Raw genomic sequence first — 17,500 nt, 5'->3', positions numbered from 1 at the left:
CAGATCTGACCTGCAGCTGGTCCAGCGTGGGGCCTCCGCTGGCCAGTTTGCCGTCGGGGGCGGTAGCAGGCGCGCCGGCCGCCAGCCTCCTGCGCAGGTCCTCCAGGGAGGCCTCATGGGCCGCAAGCTCAGCCTGGATTGCCTGGAGGCCAAAGTTGGGAGGTGAAGGACGGGTTCAAAGGTCAAGTATGCAAATGGTATAAAGGGAGTTAGGGTCACTTGGTGAAGTAAGAACTGAGTGATCAGTCAGAGAACAACAATGTGTGCGCGCGTGTGTGTACCTGTGTGCGCGAGCGTGAGTGTACCTGTGTGTGTGTGTACCTTTGTGCGTGCGTGTGTGTGAGCGCGTGTGAGTGTGCGTGTGTGTGTGTGTGTGTGTGTGTGTGTGTGTGTGCACGCACGCGTGAGTGTACCTGTGTGCGCGAGCGTGAGTGTACCTGTGTGTGTGTGTACCTTTGTGCGTGCGTGTGTGTGAGCGCGTGTGAGTGTGCGTGCGCGCGTGTGCATGCGCGCGTGTGTGTGTGTGCGCGTGAGTGTACCTGTGTATGCGCGCGTGTGCGTGTGTGTGTGAGTACCTGTGTGTGCGCGTGTGTATGTGTGCGTGTGTATGTGAGTGTACCTGTGTGTGCGCATGTGTGTATGTGTGCGTGTACCTGTGTGCGTGCGCGTGTGTGAGAGTGTGTGTGCGTGCGCGTGTGTGAGAGTGTGCGAGTGTGTGATAGTGTGTGTGAGAGTGTGTGTGTGCGAGAGTGTGTGTGTGCAAGAGTGTGTGTGTGCGAGAATGTGTGTGTGTGTGTGTGCGCAAGAGTGTGTGTGTGCGAGAATGTGTGTGTGTGTGTGTGAGAGAGTGTGTGTGTGTGTGTGTGTGTGTGTGTGTGTGTGTGAGAGTGTGTGTGTGTGTGTGTGTGTGAGAGTGTGTGTGTGTGTGTGTGTGTGTGTGTGAGAGAGAGAGAGAGAGTGTGTGTGTGCCTGTGTGTGTGTGTGTGTGCACGTGTGTGTGAGTGTGTGTGTGCACGTGTGTGTGTGTGCGCACGTGTGTGTGAGAGTGTGTGTGTGTGTGTGTGTGTGTGTGTGAGAGTGTGTGTGTGAGAGTGTGTGTGTGTGTGCGCGTGTGTGTGAGAGTGTGTGTGTGAGTGTGTGTGTGTGTGCGCGTGTGTGTGTGTGAGAGAGAGAGAGAGAGTGTGTGTGTGTGCACGTGTGTGTGTGTGTGTGCACGTGTGTGTGAGTGTGTGTGTGCACGTGTGTGTGTGTGTGCACGTGTGTGTGAGAGTGTGTGTGTGTGTGTGTGTGTGTGTGTGAGAGTGTGTGTGTGAGAGTGTGTGTGTGTGTGTGTGTGAGTGTGTGTGTGTGTGCGCGCGTGTGTGAGAGTGTGTGTGTGTGTGTGTGTGTGTGTGTGTGTGTGTGAGTGAGAGAGAGAGAGTGTGTGTGAGAGTGTGTGTGTGTGTGTGTGTGTGAGTGAGAGAGAGAGAGTGTGTGTGTGTGTGCGCGTGTGTGTGAGAGTGTGTGTGTGTGTGTGTGTGTGTGTGTGTGTGTGTACCTGTGCCTCCTGCGGGAGCTGGAAGGCGTCGACATGGTCTGTCAGGTAGGCGGTGAGGGTGTGGTCCAGCTGACTGAGAGAGTCCTGCAGTGTGAGGACCGTCTTCTCTGCCTCACGCTGGGAGGACAACTGCTGCTCCAGAGACAACTGACGCGCTAGCGCCTGCACACACACACACACACACACACACACACGCGTGCATGTAAGCAAACGCACACGCACGCAGGCACGCACACACACCCCCACACACACACCCCCACACCACCTGCTGGCTGAGCTCTTGGTAGCGAGAGTTGAAGTTCTCCAGCTTCTCACTGATCAGCTCGTCCAGGACGCCCCCGTCAATGAGAGTCTGGCCCAGCTCCCGGATCTGCGTCCTGTTATCGCCAGGGTGACGCAGGATGGACTCCAGAGACTGAGAGGTCAGCAGGGGTACCACAGAGAAGGAGACGAGCAGACCAGTGGGGACATTTGACTTGAAATGGTATCCATGCACCAGCTCACCAGAAATCTTTTTTAAAAAAAAGACTGTCATGGCTCGACATGTGTATTAACGACTCAGGAAAAAAAAGCCATTTTCCATTGGTTTTCAAATCAAAGGGAATCCCCAAATCCTGCCCCTTGTAGTGTGTCAGGGAACAGCCCTAAGGACGGCGTACCTCCAGGGCTTGGCTGGTAGCGTCGGCGCTTTGCGGCAGCACCTCGGTGGCCAGCAGGTTCTCCTCCACGCTGTTGAGCCAGCCGGACTCCACGTCCAGATACTGCAGGAGCTCCATCCAGCATGACCACACCTCCTACGGTGCGGAGCCACAGGAGTTAAACTACGGGGACTACAGCGTGACCACACCTCCCAAAGCGTGGAGCGACTGTTCAGCTACAATTACTTACAGTCTGACCACAATATGAACAAAACCATACCTGTGTGTGTGTGTGTGTGTGTGCACGCGCACAGTACCTCCAGTGTGTGGCACTTGCTCTTGAAGCGATCACAGAGTTTGTGGTAGTTCTTTAGCACTCTCGTCAGCTCACCACTCAGATCCTGACCACCAGGGGGCGCTTTGCTCAACAACACATTAATATTGTCCTTCAGAATTTTCACCCGCACCTCCTTCTGTAGCACGTCCTCTTTAGCCCTCTAACACACACACACACACACACACACACACACACACACACACACACCAGATTCAAAGCAATGAGGATGTAGCAATAATTTATGCAATAGCTTCCTGTAACTTGTACCACGGTTCTTGTTACTCTGCGGTTCAGAAGGCCTTTCCAGGTCATTCTTGGGGGATACGCTGCACGTTTATTAGCGCACGTCATCACGCGTCGGCAGCCCCCCCAGGCCGAACCTTCTACCGGCCCCCTGAGCTCCGTCCCGCGGCTCGGCCCCCGGGTACCTTCATCTCCTGCAGGGCCTCGTCCAGCTCCTCGGGGCTCTTGTACTCGAAGTCCCTCATGAGGAACTCCTCGTCCACCTGCGTCATCCACTCGCACATCTCGGCCAGGTCCTTCCTCAGGTTCAGCATCCTCTCCTGGCTCTCGGTCAGCTGCTCACACCGCTGTAGCAGCTGCGCACACACACACACAAACGGGAGCGCACTTGAAATCGCGCCTTCCACCTTCGCGCCCGGCACAGCGCCCTTCCCCCACGCCTGCGCGGGCCGGGATGAAGGCCCTGCCGTCCCGGGCCGCCGTATCCTCACCTGTTTGCTGAGCGCGTCCCAACGTTTCTGCTTCTCTTCCTGCTCCTGCTGCCCCCAGGTGGCCAGGCCTGGCACTGCACTCTGCTGAACCGCGCACACGCTTTCCCCCATCTGCTTGAGAGAGGACTCCACAGCCTCCATCCCACTTACACACTCCTGAATGCAGGGGGGGGGGGGGCAGAAAAACCTCACGGTCGTATCGCACTCGCTCTGGTGCCCTGTAAGCTCTCGAATAAACGTTTACTGGGCCTTTTTGAAGGATTCGAACTCCCACCTTGTACTGGTTAAGCTCCTCTTGTAGCTTGCCAGCGTCTTCGAGGGCCCTGGAGTCTCGCGACAGCAGCTCATCCACGGCATCCAGCCAGCGAGTCACCTCCTCAGCCCGGACCTGTACGCCGCCACGCACGATCACCGCATAAACATTTTACGTCTTTGACTACGCCCCCCCCCCCCACCTCCTGGAGCATCTCTGCGACCCGGCCCGAGCGGCCGGACGAAGGGCAGCACTCCATAGCAACGACCCCGTCTACCCAGCCAGGCCCGCATTTTTGCGGTTACCAACGTAAAAGGGGAAGGCTTACCTGTGTGTCCTTCAGGCTACCCACAATGCACTGCAGCATGCCAAGCTGGTCTGTGGCTGTGGTGAAGAGCTGGTCCCAGAGCTGCAGTTGGGCAGGGTCCGACACGGCCTGCCGCTGTCGTGCCATCTCCGCGCACAGGGCCTGCAGAGCCAAAGAACCACATTACCCATCAGCACATGGGCAAAACTGCTTCCTTTCGACATTGGGCAGAACCTAAACCTAAACTGGCCAAAACTAAAAAACACCTCACCCTCCACAGTTTTCAAACATGCAAAATGATTTATCACGGACACGTGTTACACACAACTTCCAAAGTGCAGTAAAATGTACAAACCAGCAGATGGCAGCACAGGAATTCCTCAAAACACATTTAAGTTTACATTTATGGCTTTTATCCAAAGCGACTTCATTATGACTGAATACAACTTGAGCAATTGAGGGTTAAGGGCCTTGCTCAGGGCCCAACAGTGGAAATCTGGCAGTGAACCAGCAACCTTCTGATTACAAGTCAAGTACCTTAACCACTGAGCTACCACTGCCCCAAACATCCAGCGTGGTTTTCGCTTTATTCCAGGGCCCAGGCCAGATTCCTCGGACGGCATGGTTACTTGGTGCACTTTTCACAAGAGCACTTTGTGGCCGGAATCTGTGTGGAGCTCCAAAATTAGAGCCGAGTGTGGAATTCCCAGACCAGGCCGTGCAGAACAGGGCCTGCAGTCGGGCACAGCGGACCGCCGACACGCCGGTCAGCCCACCGTGCAAGCGTGCACTGTGCAGCTCAGTCGTGCTTTAGTGGAGTCACGCGCTAGTCCACACGGCACCAGAGCGTGCAGAGAGCTCAGTTAAAACGCGGGTGCTCTTTCTGCACACTCAGAGAGAGAGAGAGAGAGAGGCTGAAAAAGACTCGCTTCCTCTCCTTTACTTCCTTATTTTACTAACTTTCGCTTCTCTTCCCCTTTTCCTGCCGTCGTTCCATTACCGAGGCGACGGGAGAGCACTCAGCGGAACAAGGAAACAAAGCCACTATTAATTATGAATGACTCTCGCACAATCCCGTCAGCAGACTTCGGTGGAGATGGAGCCGCGGCGCCGGGCGACCGCACGCACTGACCTGAGCTCCGCCCACCGCCTCCTCGGCCGAGGGGAGGTCGGACACGCCCGCCATGAGGGTGGAGAGTCGGGCCTGGAGCTCAGCCCGAACCCCAGCGCACTCCTCATCCTGCTGGAGCTTCCTCAGAGCTGATGGAGAAGGGGGGGTAAATTAAAGAAATACAGTGTGAAGGTTAAAAAAAACCTAAATGTTGGATTTTTGAGAGCACAGGTCATTTGGGAATGTCAAACTGAATAGGTTCTCACTTACATAAATTGGATTTGTTTCTCTCTCACACACACACACACACACACACACACACACACACACACACACACACACACACTCACACTCACACACACTCACACTCACACACACTCACACACACACACACAGTCTTTGGTGCCAGCAGGGTCACTGTGTCTTGTCTTACACTCAGTCCACCCCAGGACTGCTGCACCAATCATTTTCCTGTCACATTATTCAGGCATGTGTGTAAACCCGTTTATAAACCCGGTATACAAACGCGCACACGTGCACATCCACGTTTACAAGTGCACACATACGTTTAGAACTGTGCACGTGCCTAACCACACACGTGCACGTCCACCTTTATAACCCACATATACATCCAATCTGCGTATAGTGAATTGAAAGTGAACGCAACTGCTCAGAACACGCGTGTTTAACCTCGCGCGCGCTCACTCCTGAATTACGCAACAGGTAACCGATCTCTTCCCTGTGTCGGTGTGTGTTCTGGGTTTACCCGTGTCTGTCTCCTGTTCTACGCCCTTCAGCCGCTGGGCAGCGGAGGCATGGCGACCAGCCAGCGCAGCCACGCGTGTCCTGCAGGGGGCGCTGGTCTCCACGCTCAGAGATGACGCCTGAGCAGACAGCTCCTCCAGCCGTGGGCACAGAGAGAACAGGGCTGCCTGTTGAGCCTGGCGCACGCACGCACACACAAAACCAAAATAACAAAACCCACCGCTTTGTTGTCATGTTCATGAAAGATTGATCCCAGATGACTCATGTATCCATAACAAGTGCCAAACAGGACTTCCTATGAACACCAAAGGCTTGCGGGCGTTTGTGGTCAGGTTTCTGCAGCTGCAGAGGGCGACACACACTCCTGCCGGTAACTGTGGAACCTGTCTAACTGCTTTCTGAGCCTAATCTGGGCTGTGTTCATCCTCACCTAGATGTTTACGTAGATATGCCACGTTTATCCTGTCTGAGTGCAAAGGTCAAGTATAGATAGTCCGAGTTACTTTTGAGTGAGCCGGCGCACTGACCTGGCAGTCGCGTCGGAGCGCGTGCGTGGTGGGCCGGTCGGTGGGCGGGCGCCTCAGCCACGACTCCACCTCGCCCACGGCCTCCTCCACCGCCTGCAGCTCGGCCGAGAGGGCGGCACCACGCTCCAGGGCCAGGACACGCCCCCTCAGGCGCCCGACCGCCTGCCCACAGCCTGTCCACTCGGAGCGGAGGGAGCCCAGCCGCGCCAGGACCTCCCCCGGCGGGACGCCGTCTGCCCGGGAGCGGAGCGGGACAGGTTGGAGAGGAAAATTGAGGGTGGGGCCCGTTAGAACACTTCCTGTTCATTTAAAGTTCGCTTGAGGTCAGCTGGCGGCTATGAAGTGAGGAAGAGACATTAGAGCCCGTCTGGTGCGCGGCTCTTCTCAGCACCGTTACCTTGGACTAGCTGCTCTGTTAGCTTTTCAGCTCGACCGGTCACCTCCGTCACCTGCTGCTCTTTGGTTCCCAGCTCTCCCTCCAGGGCCTGGACGGATTGGACGAGAAACGTGCCAATCAGCATCTGTCTCCGGCTTACTACTTAGGGGGAGTTGGGAGTTTTTTCCTTACCTGTAGTTTTCGCTTCAGGTGGGTCAGGTCTTCTGAGGTGGTCTCGGCTTCTGTTTTCCGCGCGGCCAACCAGGACAAAAGTTCAGGAATCTCAGTGTCCACACTACACACACACACACACACACACACACACACACACACAGAGAGAGCTGTTAAACACTCAGGTCACACCAGCACCAAAACTTATATCACTTAATGGGGGCTGTGTGTGTGATCTTACAGTTTCCGGAGTTCCGTCTCCACGTCCAGGTGACGTCTCTTTGGAGGGGCTGGTAGAGGAATCTCTTGGTCTCTGCCGGTAACTGTGTGCTCAGACCGCTCCTTCACTGCGGTGACTGTCTCCATGACGACCCTCTCCTGCACCTGTGGCTTCCCAGCAACAGTCACCGCGAGAGCAACCTTGGCGAAAAGACGGAGGCATCTTTTTCAAAAGAAAAGTCTAAAGAAGTTTGTGTAGTGTGCATACGTGTGTACATGTATGTGTGTTCGGTGGGCATGTGGTCCATGTCCAGTGTGCGTGTGTGCACGCGTGTGGCGTGTGCCGTTGCCTGATTGGAGCAGTCCTCCAGTTTCTGCACCAGGTTGTCCCAGCGCTGGGTCAGCTCCTCTGTGTCTCTGTGGATACGGCGGCTGGCGGTTGCGCTCTTCAGCAGGAGGCCCACGTCGTTCCCCGCCTCCGACAGGGCACCCAGAACCCGCCGCTTCTGCGCCATGTCCTCCTTCAGACTCTGCCCAGGTCACAGGTCAAAAGGTCAGCGCGAACCGATTGCTCAGGACTAAGCCGGGTTGAGTTTGGGGGGAAAATGAGCCACTCTCGGGTGGCAATCTGAAGTTAAAGGAGGAAGGCTAGTCTAAGATGAGCTGCGGCTAATCCGGGATTTCTCTGCGAGGCCTCTGGCAGCCTGTGCTAAAGCGGCTAGCCAGCCGTGACGTCATCTCACCGCTAATCTGCGGACGTGACTGTTGATCTCGCCGGGCTCCGTGAAGCTGCACTCCTGCACCTCCCTCAGAGCCTGCTCCTTCTCCGCCAGCCAAGCGCCAAACAGGCTCTGGATGCACGCACGCACACACACACACACACACACACGAATCATGACGGGCAACACAACGCACCAGCTAAACATACACCGACCGAGGAGACCAAGCGTAGGGCAAGCTCAGAGGATAGTGAGTGTGCGTGTGTTCGCGGGGCGTGTAACGGGGGCGCGAGTGTGATGAGTTCCGACCTGGTCTTCCAGGAGCTGCTGCCACACCTGGAGGATCTCCTCCAGCTTGCTCCAGCGCTCCTCTGTCCAGCGACACACCGCCGCCCAACGCTCACCCAGAGACTGGAGGGGAGGAGAGGAGGAGTCAAGTCAAACGCATTTATATAACACATTTTACAGCAGATGTAAAACATCTGAGAGCCTCCTACAGTGTCCACTGAGTATAGGAATGCGTGCACGCACACACACACACACACACACACACACACACACACACACACACACACAAACTCTTTAAGGCCATGGGCCGGCGTTGTTTAACTACTAACAGGAAGTGCTCGTGTCCGCAGGTGACTCGAAGCCATTAACCCCCATTAACCCACAGTGAGTCTGGGCTTGAACTTATTTCTGTGTTTAAAAAAAAAACCAAAAACACAACCCTAGTCAAATCCAGTTGAAACAAACAAACGGTCGCTGGAAATCAGGGGGCACGGGGACCCTGGGGCGTGCGGCTCTCCGGGCCTACCTGCAGTTGGTCCTCCAGAGCAGCGGTGGTGCTGTCGCTGCTGTTCTCATCCACTACCACCACCATGTGGGTCAGAGAGTTCACTTTCACCTGCTCCGCCTCCAGGTCGTTCTGCAGCACCTGGGCCAGAGGTCAGAGGTTCCATTACCAACACACAGCAGAACAGAGGTACAGAACACCGCTGCGGACCGCCACGCCGGGTGTGAGCTAGGATATTGCCAGGCCAGCCAAACCTAGACCGGAGCCTCGCTCAGGGGCCCGGAATCTGTAACCCAGCCGAGGCGGGGCCCGATCCAGCAACCTCCCGTGTGCTCTGGATAAGTACACGGTGCTAAATAGTGAAAATTAATTGGGTCTGTCCTACAGTCTCTGATAATGCTCTTATGGTGTGTGTGTGTGTGTGTCCTTATCCCCGGCTTACTAAAAACCATACTGACGGTGAAGTGCTCGTCTGAGATATTTAATAATCTATCCCTTCCTTCATTAGCTCTCCTCCCCTCATCTCCCCTCCCCTCCTTTCTCTTGCTGCGTCTTTCATTAAGACAGTCAATCAAACTAGTGCTGTTATTTTAAAGAAAGGGGATTCTGCTGCGTCAACCAGGATAAAACGTGAAACAAGCTAATATTAACGAAAGCACGCGCGCACACTCACTCTACAGCGTGAAAGGCTGATTATAGATTATCCCACAGGAATCAGGAACCTCGCACTAAACATCAAAACACGAGGCCTCACACACACACACACACACACACACACACTATGGGGCGTAACGGGATGCATGTTCATTACACGTTACAGTCGCAGAGAGGACTCGCTGGAGCCCAAGTGTGAAGACGCAATGCGTCACAAGCCCGGAGCTGTACCCGAACCCTGCAGGTGTGAGGCATTAGCAAGCTGGCAGCGTCTCACTGGCATGTGTGTGTGTGTGTGTGTGTGAGAAAAAAGAAGATACAAGCTCAGCACTTAAGCCATTCTGAGTAGCTCTTTGATACAAACCAATGAAATTCTGTTAAACGCAAGAGACATTTTCCAATACAGATGCTCTGTGTCTACATCTAAACTACTGTGTTGCTATAGAAACTTGAGGAAAAACAACAATCAAGCTTCCCGTAGTGTCGAGTGAGCTCGACCCACTCAATCAATTGACAAAATATCCCACTCCGCCTTCAGCCATACGAATGACCAATCGGAGAGCTTCCTCACCTTGTGCTGCTCTATTTGGTCCAGGTAACCTTCCATGTCTTCCGCAATAGGCTCGGTCTCCATTTTTCGGATCCGCCCCTCGGTTTCCATTAGCCAATCGGAGAGCTGCTGGAGTTGCTGTTGCTGGAGGTCCATGAGAACTTCATGGAGTCTTAAAAAGGCACAGGACAGTAAAAGGAGTGAGACCATGCTTGCGTGCGTGCGAGCGAGCGAGCGAGCGCGCGCGCGTGCATGCATGCGTGAGCACACCTGGCCTGGCGGTCCATGCTGTCGACACGCAGGTTCTCCCACCGCGAGTTCAGCAGGCCCATCTGAACGCGGATCTCCTCCTCTTCCTCCTCACTCAGGTTGCCCTGGGAGATCAGCTGGTTTCCCGCCTGCAGAACGTTACCCACGTTGCTCTGGTGTGCCGTCAGCTCCATCATGAATGCCTGAGGGGTGGGGAGGCGGGGTCACGCGTGGGATGCCACAACGACATAAACCCCCCCCCCCCCGTTCCCACTCGGTTCACCCTAACCACGTAGGTCAGAGAGGGGTCAACATGTCTCCTAACGTGGGGCCAGTGGTCGTTTTGGCCGCCTCGGGTTCTCCGCCCCCTGCTGGTGGGGGAGATTTCTGCTGTTCTGATTGGCTTTGTGTTTTCTGACGCCGGTGAGCTGGATCTCAGCCAGCGTCGCTCTCCTGGATACGCCCGACGTTAAGGGACGCTTGGAGACAGAGGTTCAGTCCAGGTGTGCGTTTAGAAGGTCTGAGCAGGTCTGGTTCTGAAGCCTCTGGTGTCTCCCAGGCCTGCAGTTACACTCTCACCCAACTCGCCAGTCTGAGTATTTGGAAACTGGCTTTGATATCCAGGAGATGTTTCAGAGCCAGTCCCAGGAGTCTGTGCGTTTCATACCGAATACCACCTGCTAAAGTGGGTGTGTGGTGTACAGCTGGTCTCCCCGAACACACAAGGCCGGCCCGAGCTGGAATAAGTCATGCTGAGGTGACCCTCTCTGGGTGATCCCCCCCCACCCCGAACGTCAGGGAGAAAGGTCGTCACGATAGCAGCCACGGCAACCTCGCGGCCGTCTGACGGCCAGCCAACCGTGGTGCAGTGTGTGGAGAGAAAGAGAGAGGGGAACTCTGTGTGTGTGTGTGTGTGTGTGTGTGTGTGTGTGTGAGTGCGAGTGCGAGAGAGAGAGATCGTAAAGCTGTCTTCTCAGACAGATTTAATAGCGATGGCCCGTTAACACCCTGGTTAACCAGATGAGGGTGATCACCGGGTGTGTGGGGGATGGATGAGGTGCGGGGAGAGGCAGCCGGAGCCGGCGCTGAGCTGTGGAGATGCCCACCACGGCTGCTGGGACTGACGGAGGGCGTCCAGGCGCTCCATGTCTCCGCCTCACCACCGCTCCGCTACAGCCCCTCCACCGCTCTCCATCCATCGCTATCAGTAGGGTTTGGCCCCAGAGCCTCTGCGTGGAATTCCGGGCATTCCCTGCATGTCTCGGCTGTGTTCTCCTGGGGGACTGGGGAGGGGTGAGGGGGAGGCTCCGCATTCCTTGCGTGAGGCGGGAGGTGTTTACAGTCGAGGACTACAAGGCGACGTCTCCTCCGTTACACGCAGGTCTCTGTTCAGATCCATGCCGTGCCGTTGCGGGTGTATCGTGTTTGGTTTTGGAGAACTACACCACCTGCTCCCCCAGCTCTTCTAAACGCCAACACGGCCAGCAGGGGGATAGCGACACAGCAACGACAGGTGGAGGCAAAATATCCATTTAAATCGGATCACGTTCGCTCACCTGACAGACTTCACGTCTAAAAAATGCAGACTGTTGTAGAACTGACAGGCGTGAGGTGATTGGCTGGTTTCTGCGATGTTACTGGACCCTACTCGTTTTACTTCATAATACACCAAGAAGTCCTTTGATATGATTATTTGGATCTTTCGGTGTGGGTGTGCATGCATTCAGTGTGTGTGTGTGTGTGTGTGTGTGCGCGCGTGCGAGCACACGTTCACGGTGTGCGTGTACGTACGTACCTCATGCATGTGGAACTGCTCCTTCACCTTCTCCACGTCGTCGGACACCTCGCCCTGGAGGTGCAGGGTGTCCTCGGCAGACAGCAGCCAGGTGAGCACCTCCTCCAAGGTCACCTGGTAGGAGTCCAGATCCATCTCTTGCTCCCTTTCCCCCGACAGAACGCTCTCCGCCTCGCCGGCCAATCCCTGTGAGGCAGCAGGCAGGAAGTTACAAGGGACGCGAGTGACCGGATGGCGGGAACGCGATCCGTAACCGAGTGCGGCGCACGCTGAACCGAGGCCTGGAGATGAAGGCAGCGGTGAAGAGGAGGGACAGCAGAGCGAGAAGCCAAATCGAGGACGCTCGTCAGGGATCGGAGCTGAGGGCCAATGAAACTCGGCGCCTCGGTCCTCAGCCAATCGTGTTCCTGCCTAGATTTCTAAGACGTGCGAGTCTGTGGCGCACGAAAAAAAAAAAAAAAAGTGCAGCAAACTTCACGTCCGCTTCAAAAAAGAGAGAGAGAGCGCACCCAGCTTGGAAATGCCAAAAGAAAGCCAAAACACCACAAGAGTGTGAGTGTTTGTGTGTGTGTGTGTGTGTGTGTGTGTGTGTGTGTGTTTGTGTGTGTGTGATAAGAGCGTGTTTGTCCTTATGGTATGAATACCGTTGTATTTACTGCTAGAAGATCTGGACTGGTGGGGCGGGACACTCTCCTCTTCAGCCCTGAGTGAGCAGGAGCAAAGCACCACACCCAAGAATTCTGGGAAACTCTGCCTTAATGCCAGCTCATAGGTCAGGCAGGCAGGGGGCGGGGCAAGGAAGAGAGGGAGGCTCCGAGAGCAGCGACCCCATGCCCCTTGGAAGCTCGCGTGGCTTCGGGAAGGCCTGTGACGAGAACGCACGGCTCGGGCGGGAGCCCGGAGCCGAAGGAGGCGTAAAGGTTGCGGCTGACGCGCTGAAGCCATGAGTGGACGGAAGGGCTCGGTGTGAACCGTGACTGGCGGGAGCAGGCCCGGGCGGGGTGGCACGGATGTGCCGAGGATGCCCTCGGCAGGGAGGAAAGGTCACAGATTGCAAATATTCACTGACATTTCCAACAGTAGCCCACACGGGACAGACAAGCTTTGTCCTTTCAGTGCATTGTGTGTGTGTGTGTGTGTGTGTGTGTGTTTGTGAGAAGAAGAGAGAGAGAGAGTGTGCAAGAGAGCATGAGCAAAGCATTGAGAAATGAAGAGATGTGAGGGAGACATGGTGGGTGGGTGGCTGTTAGTGTGCGAGACCGGTTGGAGTTGCCCGGCTGAACGCACTGGCTTCTAACAGCTGTGGTTTGGCAACACACAACCTCCTCAAATCACAACCATATGGTGGTGGCCACCCCTGTAATGCCAAGGAGCCTACACACACACACACACACACACACACACACACACACACGCGCGCGCGCGCACACGCACGCACCACACTTCCTGTCAGGCCGAGTGCCACACGCCCGACTGGCGTGTTCGGTCCTTCCCAGCCGAGCATGGCCACGGCTTCCAGAACTTTCTACTGTCCTGTCTGCTTGTGCTGCGTTGGCCAGCACGGAGCCCTGAGGGGGTGGAGGAAGAGGCGTGTTTGAATCGCGGCCGTGTTCTCGGCGGGTAGAGACGCGGAACAAGAGCATGTAACCGTATTCAAGGCACAACACGCCAGCGTCAGCGGGTCCTAGACGACTGCTGAAAACAGACTGTGGTGAAACAAATGACTGTTCTGTTACAGAGACATACTGTGCTGTGTGTGTGTGCGTGTGTGTGTGTGTGTGCGCGCGTGTGTGTTTGCACGCGCGCTGTACAGCAGCGGAACAACACGAGCGAACCGAGTGACAATTATGACTCAGTTTTACCACTGGAAAAGAAAATGAAAAAGAACAAGAGAGAAGGAGAGAGAGAGAGAGAGAGAGCGAGAGAGAGAGAGAGAGAGAGCGAGAGAAGGGTGGGTTTTACAGCAGAGGGTGGGTTTCAGGTTTTACAGCAGAGGCCATTTCTATAAAACACACGGCCCTGGAGGGCCCTCGGAGTCCTCTCACAGCCTCTGATGCACTGCACCCTGGGAAATACAGATCCCCCCCCCCACACACACACACACGCTTCTCTCCAGCTAGCTGTAACAGCAGAAACTGTACATGAGAGGGGATGGCCTCATTCGGTGCGCTTTGCACCAAAAAAATGATTCAGGATCAACTCCAAACTGGCCTGAGATCAGCACTCATGTGGTGAAGTGCATCGTGCCAAGCAGAATACCTTCGAGCCGACCGGCTGACAGTCCTCCATCTTGTACTTCCGGGGCAGCGTCTCGACCTCTCTGATGTCGTCCATGGTGATGTCACGGGGCAGCACAGCGAACAGAGAGGTCACATACATGATGATGGACTTCTTATCAGGCAGCTGAACAGCCACGTCTGTCACGGAAGGAGACAGAAAGAGAAAGAAATGTCAGCAAACTAGATATTACTTAAATACGTAAATAATGAACATTTTAAAAATCACAGAACATTGCCAAACACCTGCAAGCGGTTCCACCTACTACGCTGAAAAAGAGCTAACAAACTCTCTTGCACGTATGTGTGTGTGTGTGGGGCCCGGGGCCTACCCTCAGGGTCCAGCAGTTTGTCGATGTTCAGCTCCTTCTTGGCGAGGGTAAAGGCGTGGTCCAGTCTCTCCACAGGAGACAGAGTCTGTACCTCCTCCCAGCTAAACGCATACGGCCTGGGGAGAGGAGAGGAGAGGAGAGGAGAGAGGAGGAGAGAGGAGAGAGGAGGAGAGAGGAGGAGAGGAGAGGAGAGGAGAGGAGAGAGAGGAGAGGAGAGGAGAGGAGAGAGGAGAGAGGAGAGGAGAGGGGAGGAAGGAGAGTTGTTGAATGGGAAAAGCTGTGTGCATGCATGCAAGCACAGATCATAGACTGTGTGTGTGTGTGTGTGTGTGTGTGTGTGTGTGAGAGAGTGAGATCGCTGCTGGCTAATCGATGTGGGCCATTGTTGACCCAAACAAGCAGCATAGCTAATTTATATAAACACACTCCTGACCTCTGACCCCATCAGCAAGCTCAATGTCCTTTCCCAAAGGAATGGAGCACCAGTAGATCGAACACACACACATACATACACACACACACACACACACACACACACACACACACACACACACACACACACACACACACACACACACACACACACGCACGCCTGCCTGCCTTTTTTCTGGTGTGTGTGGGTGTGTTCATATATTTATAGTATTCGTAGTAGTAGAAGTAATTGTATTGGTGGTAGTAGTATTAGAAGTATTAGTAGTAGTATTAGTAGTACTAGTGTTGTTAATTCCCCACATCTAAAGAAGGCAGTAGCCTGGCCCACATCTATTCTGTCCGCTGAAGTGAACATACAACAACTCAGGTCTTTTATAGATGAACTGACTCTCTTAGGTCACAAAACCTGCCTAAATTACAGATACATTCCAGAGTTTTTAAAGGCCCAGGTTGAACCCCCTAGTGCCACACTGGGCCCCTGTAGCTTAAACCAGCTTGGAAGGAAGACGGGAACGGTCCACGTGTGGCGCTACGGCTGCGTTAGTCATCTCAAATCTAGCGCAAAGGGACGCGTGGAGGCTGCCTCCGTGCGTTTTCCTCAACGGCGCGCTGCAGGCGGCTCTTTTGTAGGTTGCTTCAGGACATAATGATGCCGAAGACAGTAAATTAAAAAGCAGCCATGCCCAACGTTCACTTCCGCCAACAGCAGAGAGAGATCACTAAAATCCCGAAGGGCATCACAAGAGGTTTCTGAACTTCAGACGAACAACGCCGTAGAAGAGAACCAATAGCGAACCAACGCACGGAACGGGCAATCGGTGAGCTGTGAGGTGAAAAACAGCAACACCTTTAAGCACTCTAAACGTACGCCTGCCTGATCTAAGGCTAGAAAGATTCGCCGGAACTGTAAACACGCCGGATATTCTTTCCATCTCTGTGCCTCAAAAGAAAGCTGTCATTTGTTAAAATATCACGTGGCTAACTTATTCTGAGAAGACTCAAAAATAATGAATCACCAACCGTTGACGGCAGCCATTAAAAATGTAGGGTTTCAAATGTCGCCGTATTGTTAGTCTCTGGTTGTCTTCCACGTGTGTATACACTTGCAGTGAGTTGATGGCTGGTTAAATACTGTCCCATCCCGGCCACCGTAGGCAGCAGGTGGTACAGATGCTGCTTCCTGTAGCCTTGAACTAATGAACTAAGGAGCTGTACGTCATGTTGAATATAGTCAGTCCTTATGAAATATTAATATTAGTAAAAAGTAATAAAGTGTGTGTGTTACCTGAAGTGGTGTAGTATGGCATTGAAGGCGAGTCCATCTGCCCAGCTGGTTGTGAAGTTCAGCACGTTGACGTTGTCATAGTTACGGGTGCAGTGCCTCACCCAGCTCAGTAGGGTCTTCTCACTGTTGGTCTGCTGCAGAGTGGACATCACGTCCTTCATGACGTCCTTGACCTGCGCGCGCGCACGCACACAAGTTCATTTCAGCGATGCATCTAATATTTTCTCTAGGCTAGAACTTGTGTGTTTAGATCAACAAGGAGACACCAAACACGCACATGCACACAAACAAAGCCATTTAGTCATGTGTCCACCAAGAGGTGGGGAGCGTCCAGAGCTTCCAGTTGAGTTGAGGACAAACAGGTGAGCACAACGTTGAGACGCTGTTCCCAGAGGAGTGTGTGTGCTCACCTGCCAGTGTAGGATGATACTCCATATGAGCCCTAGTGTGAGTTTATGATTTCCATCAACGATGTCTGTCCCTCCAATATTGACCAACTCCACCTACACACACACACGCACACACGCAATGTTATCAACACTTATGAATGCGCCCCTCCAACACAGCTGTGCTGCTCCCACCCTGCATCTCCGTGACTCTCTCAGCACCAGGATCAAGAAAGCCATCCCACGTGGGACTTCTGGGAGGCGGGGCTACGGCGGGAGAGGAGGGATGTCAGTGACTGTTGGGGGCGGGGCTACAGTGGGAGGGGCCTAATCCATTACCCGCAGCATGTTAAGAAAGCTGCTGTGTGCGTATGATTGGCAGCTGCTACAGGAGGAGTTTCGCACGCGTGCACACACACGATCATGAAAAAGAAAGAAACGGAAGGTTGGGCTTTTGCTTTTTGCCGAATTGAGGTGTGTGTGTGTGTGTGTGTGTGTGTGTGTGTGTGTGTGTGTGTGTGTGTGCGCGCGTGCTGAAAAAGGCAGTCCTGGCCTGCGAAAGCGTGTTAAGTGCACACACTGTAGCACCATCACGTTATGTGGCAGCGAGAGGAAGCGCGAGAGTCACGGTGCTGCAGGCACCGCACGATGTGGACATGACGCAAAAACAGCAGGAAGGAAGCGAGGGAGGGAGCGCGAGACCGTGCGCTCGTCAGAGCCGACCACACGCTCTGCCACGCTGCCAGCATCCGAGTACCACTGACACAGAATGGCATCGGTATTCAGACCCAGAAACAGCTGACCCCAGCACAGGAGAAGAAGAGAGAGAGAGGGGGGGGGGGAGAGAGGGAGAGAGAGAGAGAGAGAGAGAGGGGGGGGGAGAGAGAGAGAGAGAGAGAGAGGGGGGGAGAGAGAGAGAGAGAGAGGGGGGGGGAGAGAGAGAGAGGGGGGGGGGGGGGCTTACATTGTTCTGCTGCAACACTTGGAGGACTCTGTTGACATTGTTGAGGGCGTGGACTCTGGTGGAGCCGCGTTCTTTGGTCTGGCAGACACA

General features: G+C 54.6%; 1 protein-coding gene across 6 annotated transcripts in view; it reads right to left on the bottom strand.

Annotated features, from left to right (window-relative positions):
• utrn (utrophin) overlaps window positions 1-17,500 on the bottom strand; it is an 88,833-nt gene that overhangs the window by 58,955 nt on the left and 12,378 nt on the right. For all 6 annotated transcript variants that reach the window (XM_081704124.1, XM_081704119.1, XM_081704122.1 and 3 more), the window contains 27 exons: window positions 17,411-17,488; window positions 16,471-16,563; window positions 16,061-16,233; window positions 14,344-14,459; window positions 13,995-14,152; window positions 11,736-11,921; window positions 9,962-10,143; window positions 9,713-9,863; window positions 8,509-8,628; window positions 8,004-8,105; window positions 7,719-7,826; window positions 7,326-7,505; window positions 6,998-7,176; window positions 6,778-6,880; window positions 6,607-6,694; window positions 6,210-6,442; window positions 5,684-5,858; window positions 4,939-5,066; window positions 3,828-3,968; window positions 3,521-3,634; window positions 3,247-3,402; window positions 2,941-3,111; window positions 2,493-2,672; window positions 2,197-2,331; window positions 1,803-1,952; window positions 1,538-1,699; window positions 11-142 (listed from right to left, as the gene is read on the bottom strand). In XM_081704124.1, the coding sequence (XP_081560250.1) occupies window positions 11-142; window positions 1,538-1,699; window positions 1,803-1,952; window positions 2,197-2,331; window positions 2,493-2,672; window positions 2,941-3,111; window positions 3,247-3,402; window positions 3,521-3,634; window positions 3,828-3,968; window positions 4,939-5,066; window positions 5,684-5,858; window positions 6,210-6,442; window positions 6,607-6,694; window positions 6,778-6,880; window positions 6,998-7,176; window positions 7,326-7,505; window positions 7,719-7,826; window positions 8,004-8,105; window positions 8,509-8,628; window positions 9,713-9,863; window positions 9,962-10,143; window positions 11,736-11,921; window positions 13,995-14,152; window positions 14,344-14,459; window positions 16,061-16,233; window positions 16,471-16,563; window positions 17,411-17,488 (3,894 nt within the window). The remainder of the gene's footprint in view (window positions 1-10; window positions 143-1,537; window positions 1,700-1,802; window positions 1,953-2,196; window positions 2,332-2,492; window positions 2,673-2,940; window positions 3,112-3,246; window positions 3,403-3,520; window positions 3,635-3,827; window positions 3,969-4,938; window positions 5,067-5,683; window positions 5,859-6,209; window positions 6,443-6,606; window positions 6,695-6,777; window positions 6,881-6,997; window positions 7,177-7,325; window positions 7,506-7,718; window positions 7,827-8,003; window positions 8,106-8,508; window positions 8,629-9,712; window positions 9,864-9,961; window positions 10,144-11,735; window positions 11,922-13,994; window positions 14,153-14,343; window positions 14,460-16,060; window positions 16,234-16,470; window positions 16,564-17,410; window positions 17,489-17,500) is intronic.

This window comes from Electrophorus electricus, chromosome 21 (assembly GCF_041902795.1).
Source record: "Electrophorus electricus isolate QZ-2024a chromosome 21, ASM4190279v1, whole genome shotgun sequence".
NCBI classification, from domain to species: domain Eukaryota; kingdom Metazoa; phylum Chordata; class Actinopteri; order Gymnotiformes; family Gymnotidae; genus Electrophorus; species Electrophorus electricus.
The sequence above is the reverse complement of the archived record's forward strand: the minus strand, read 5'-3'. Positions and strand labels throughout refer to the sequence as shown.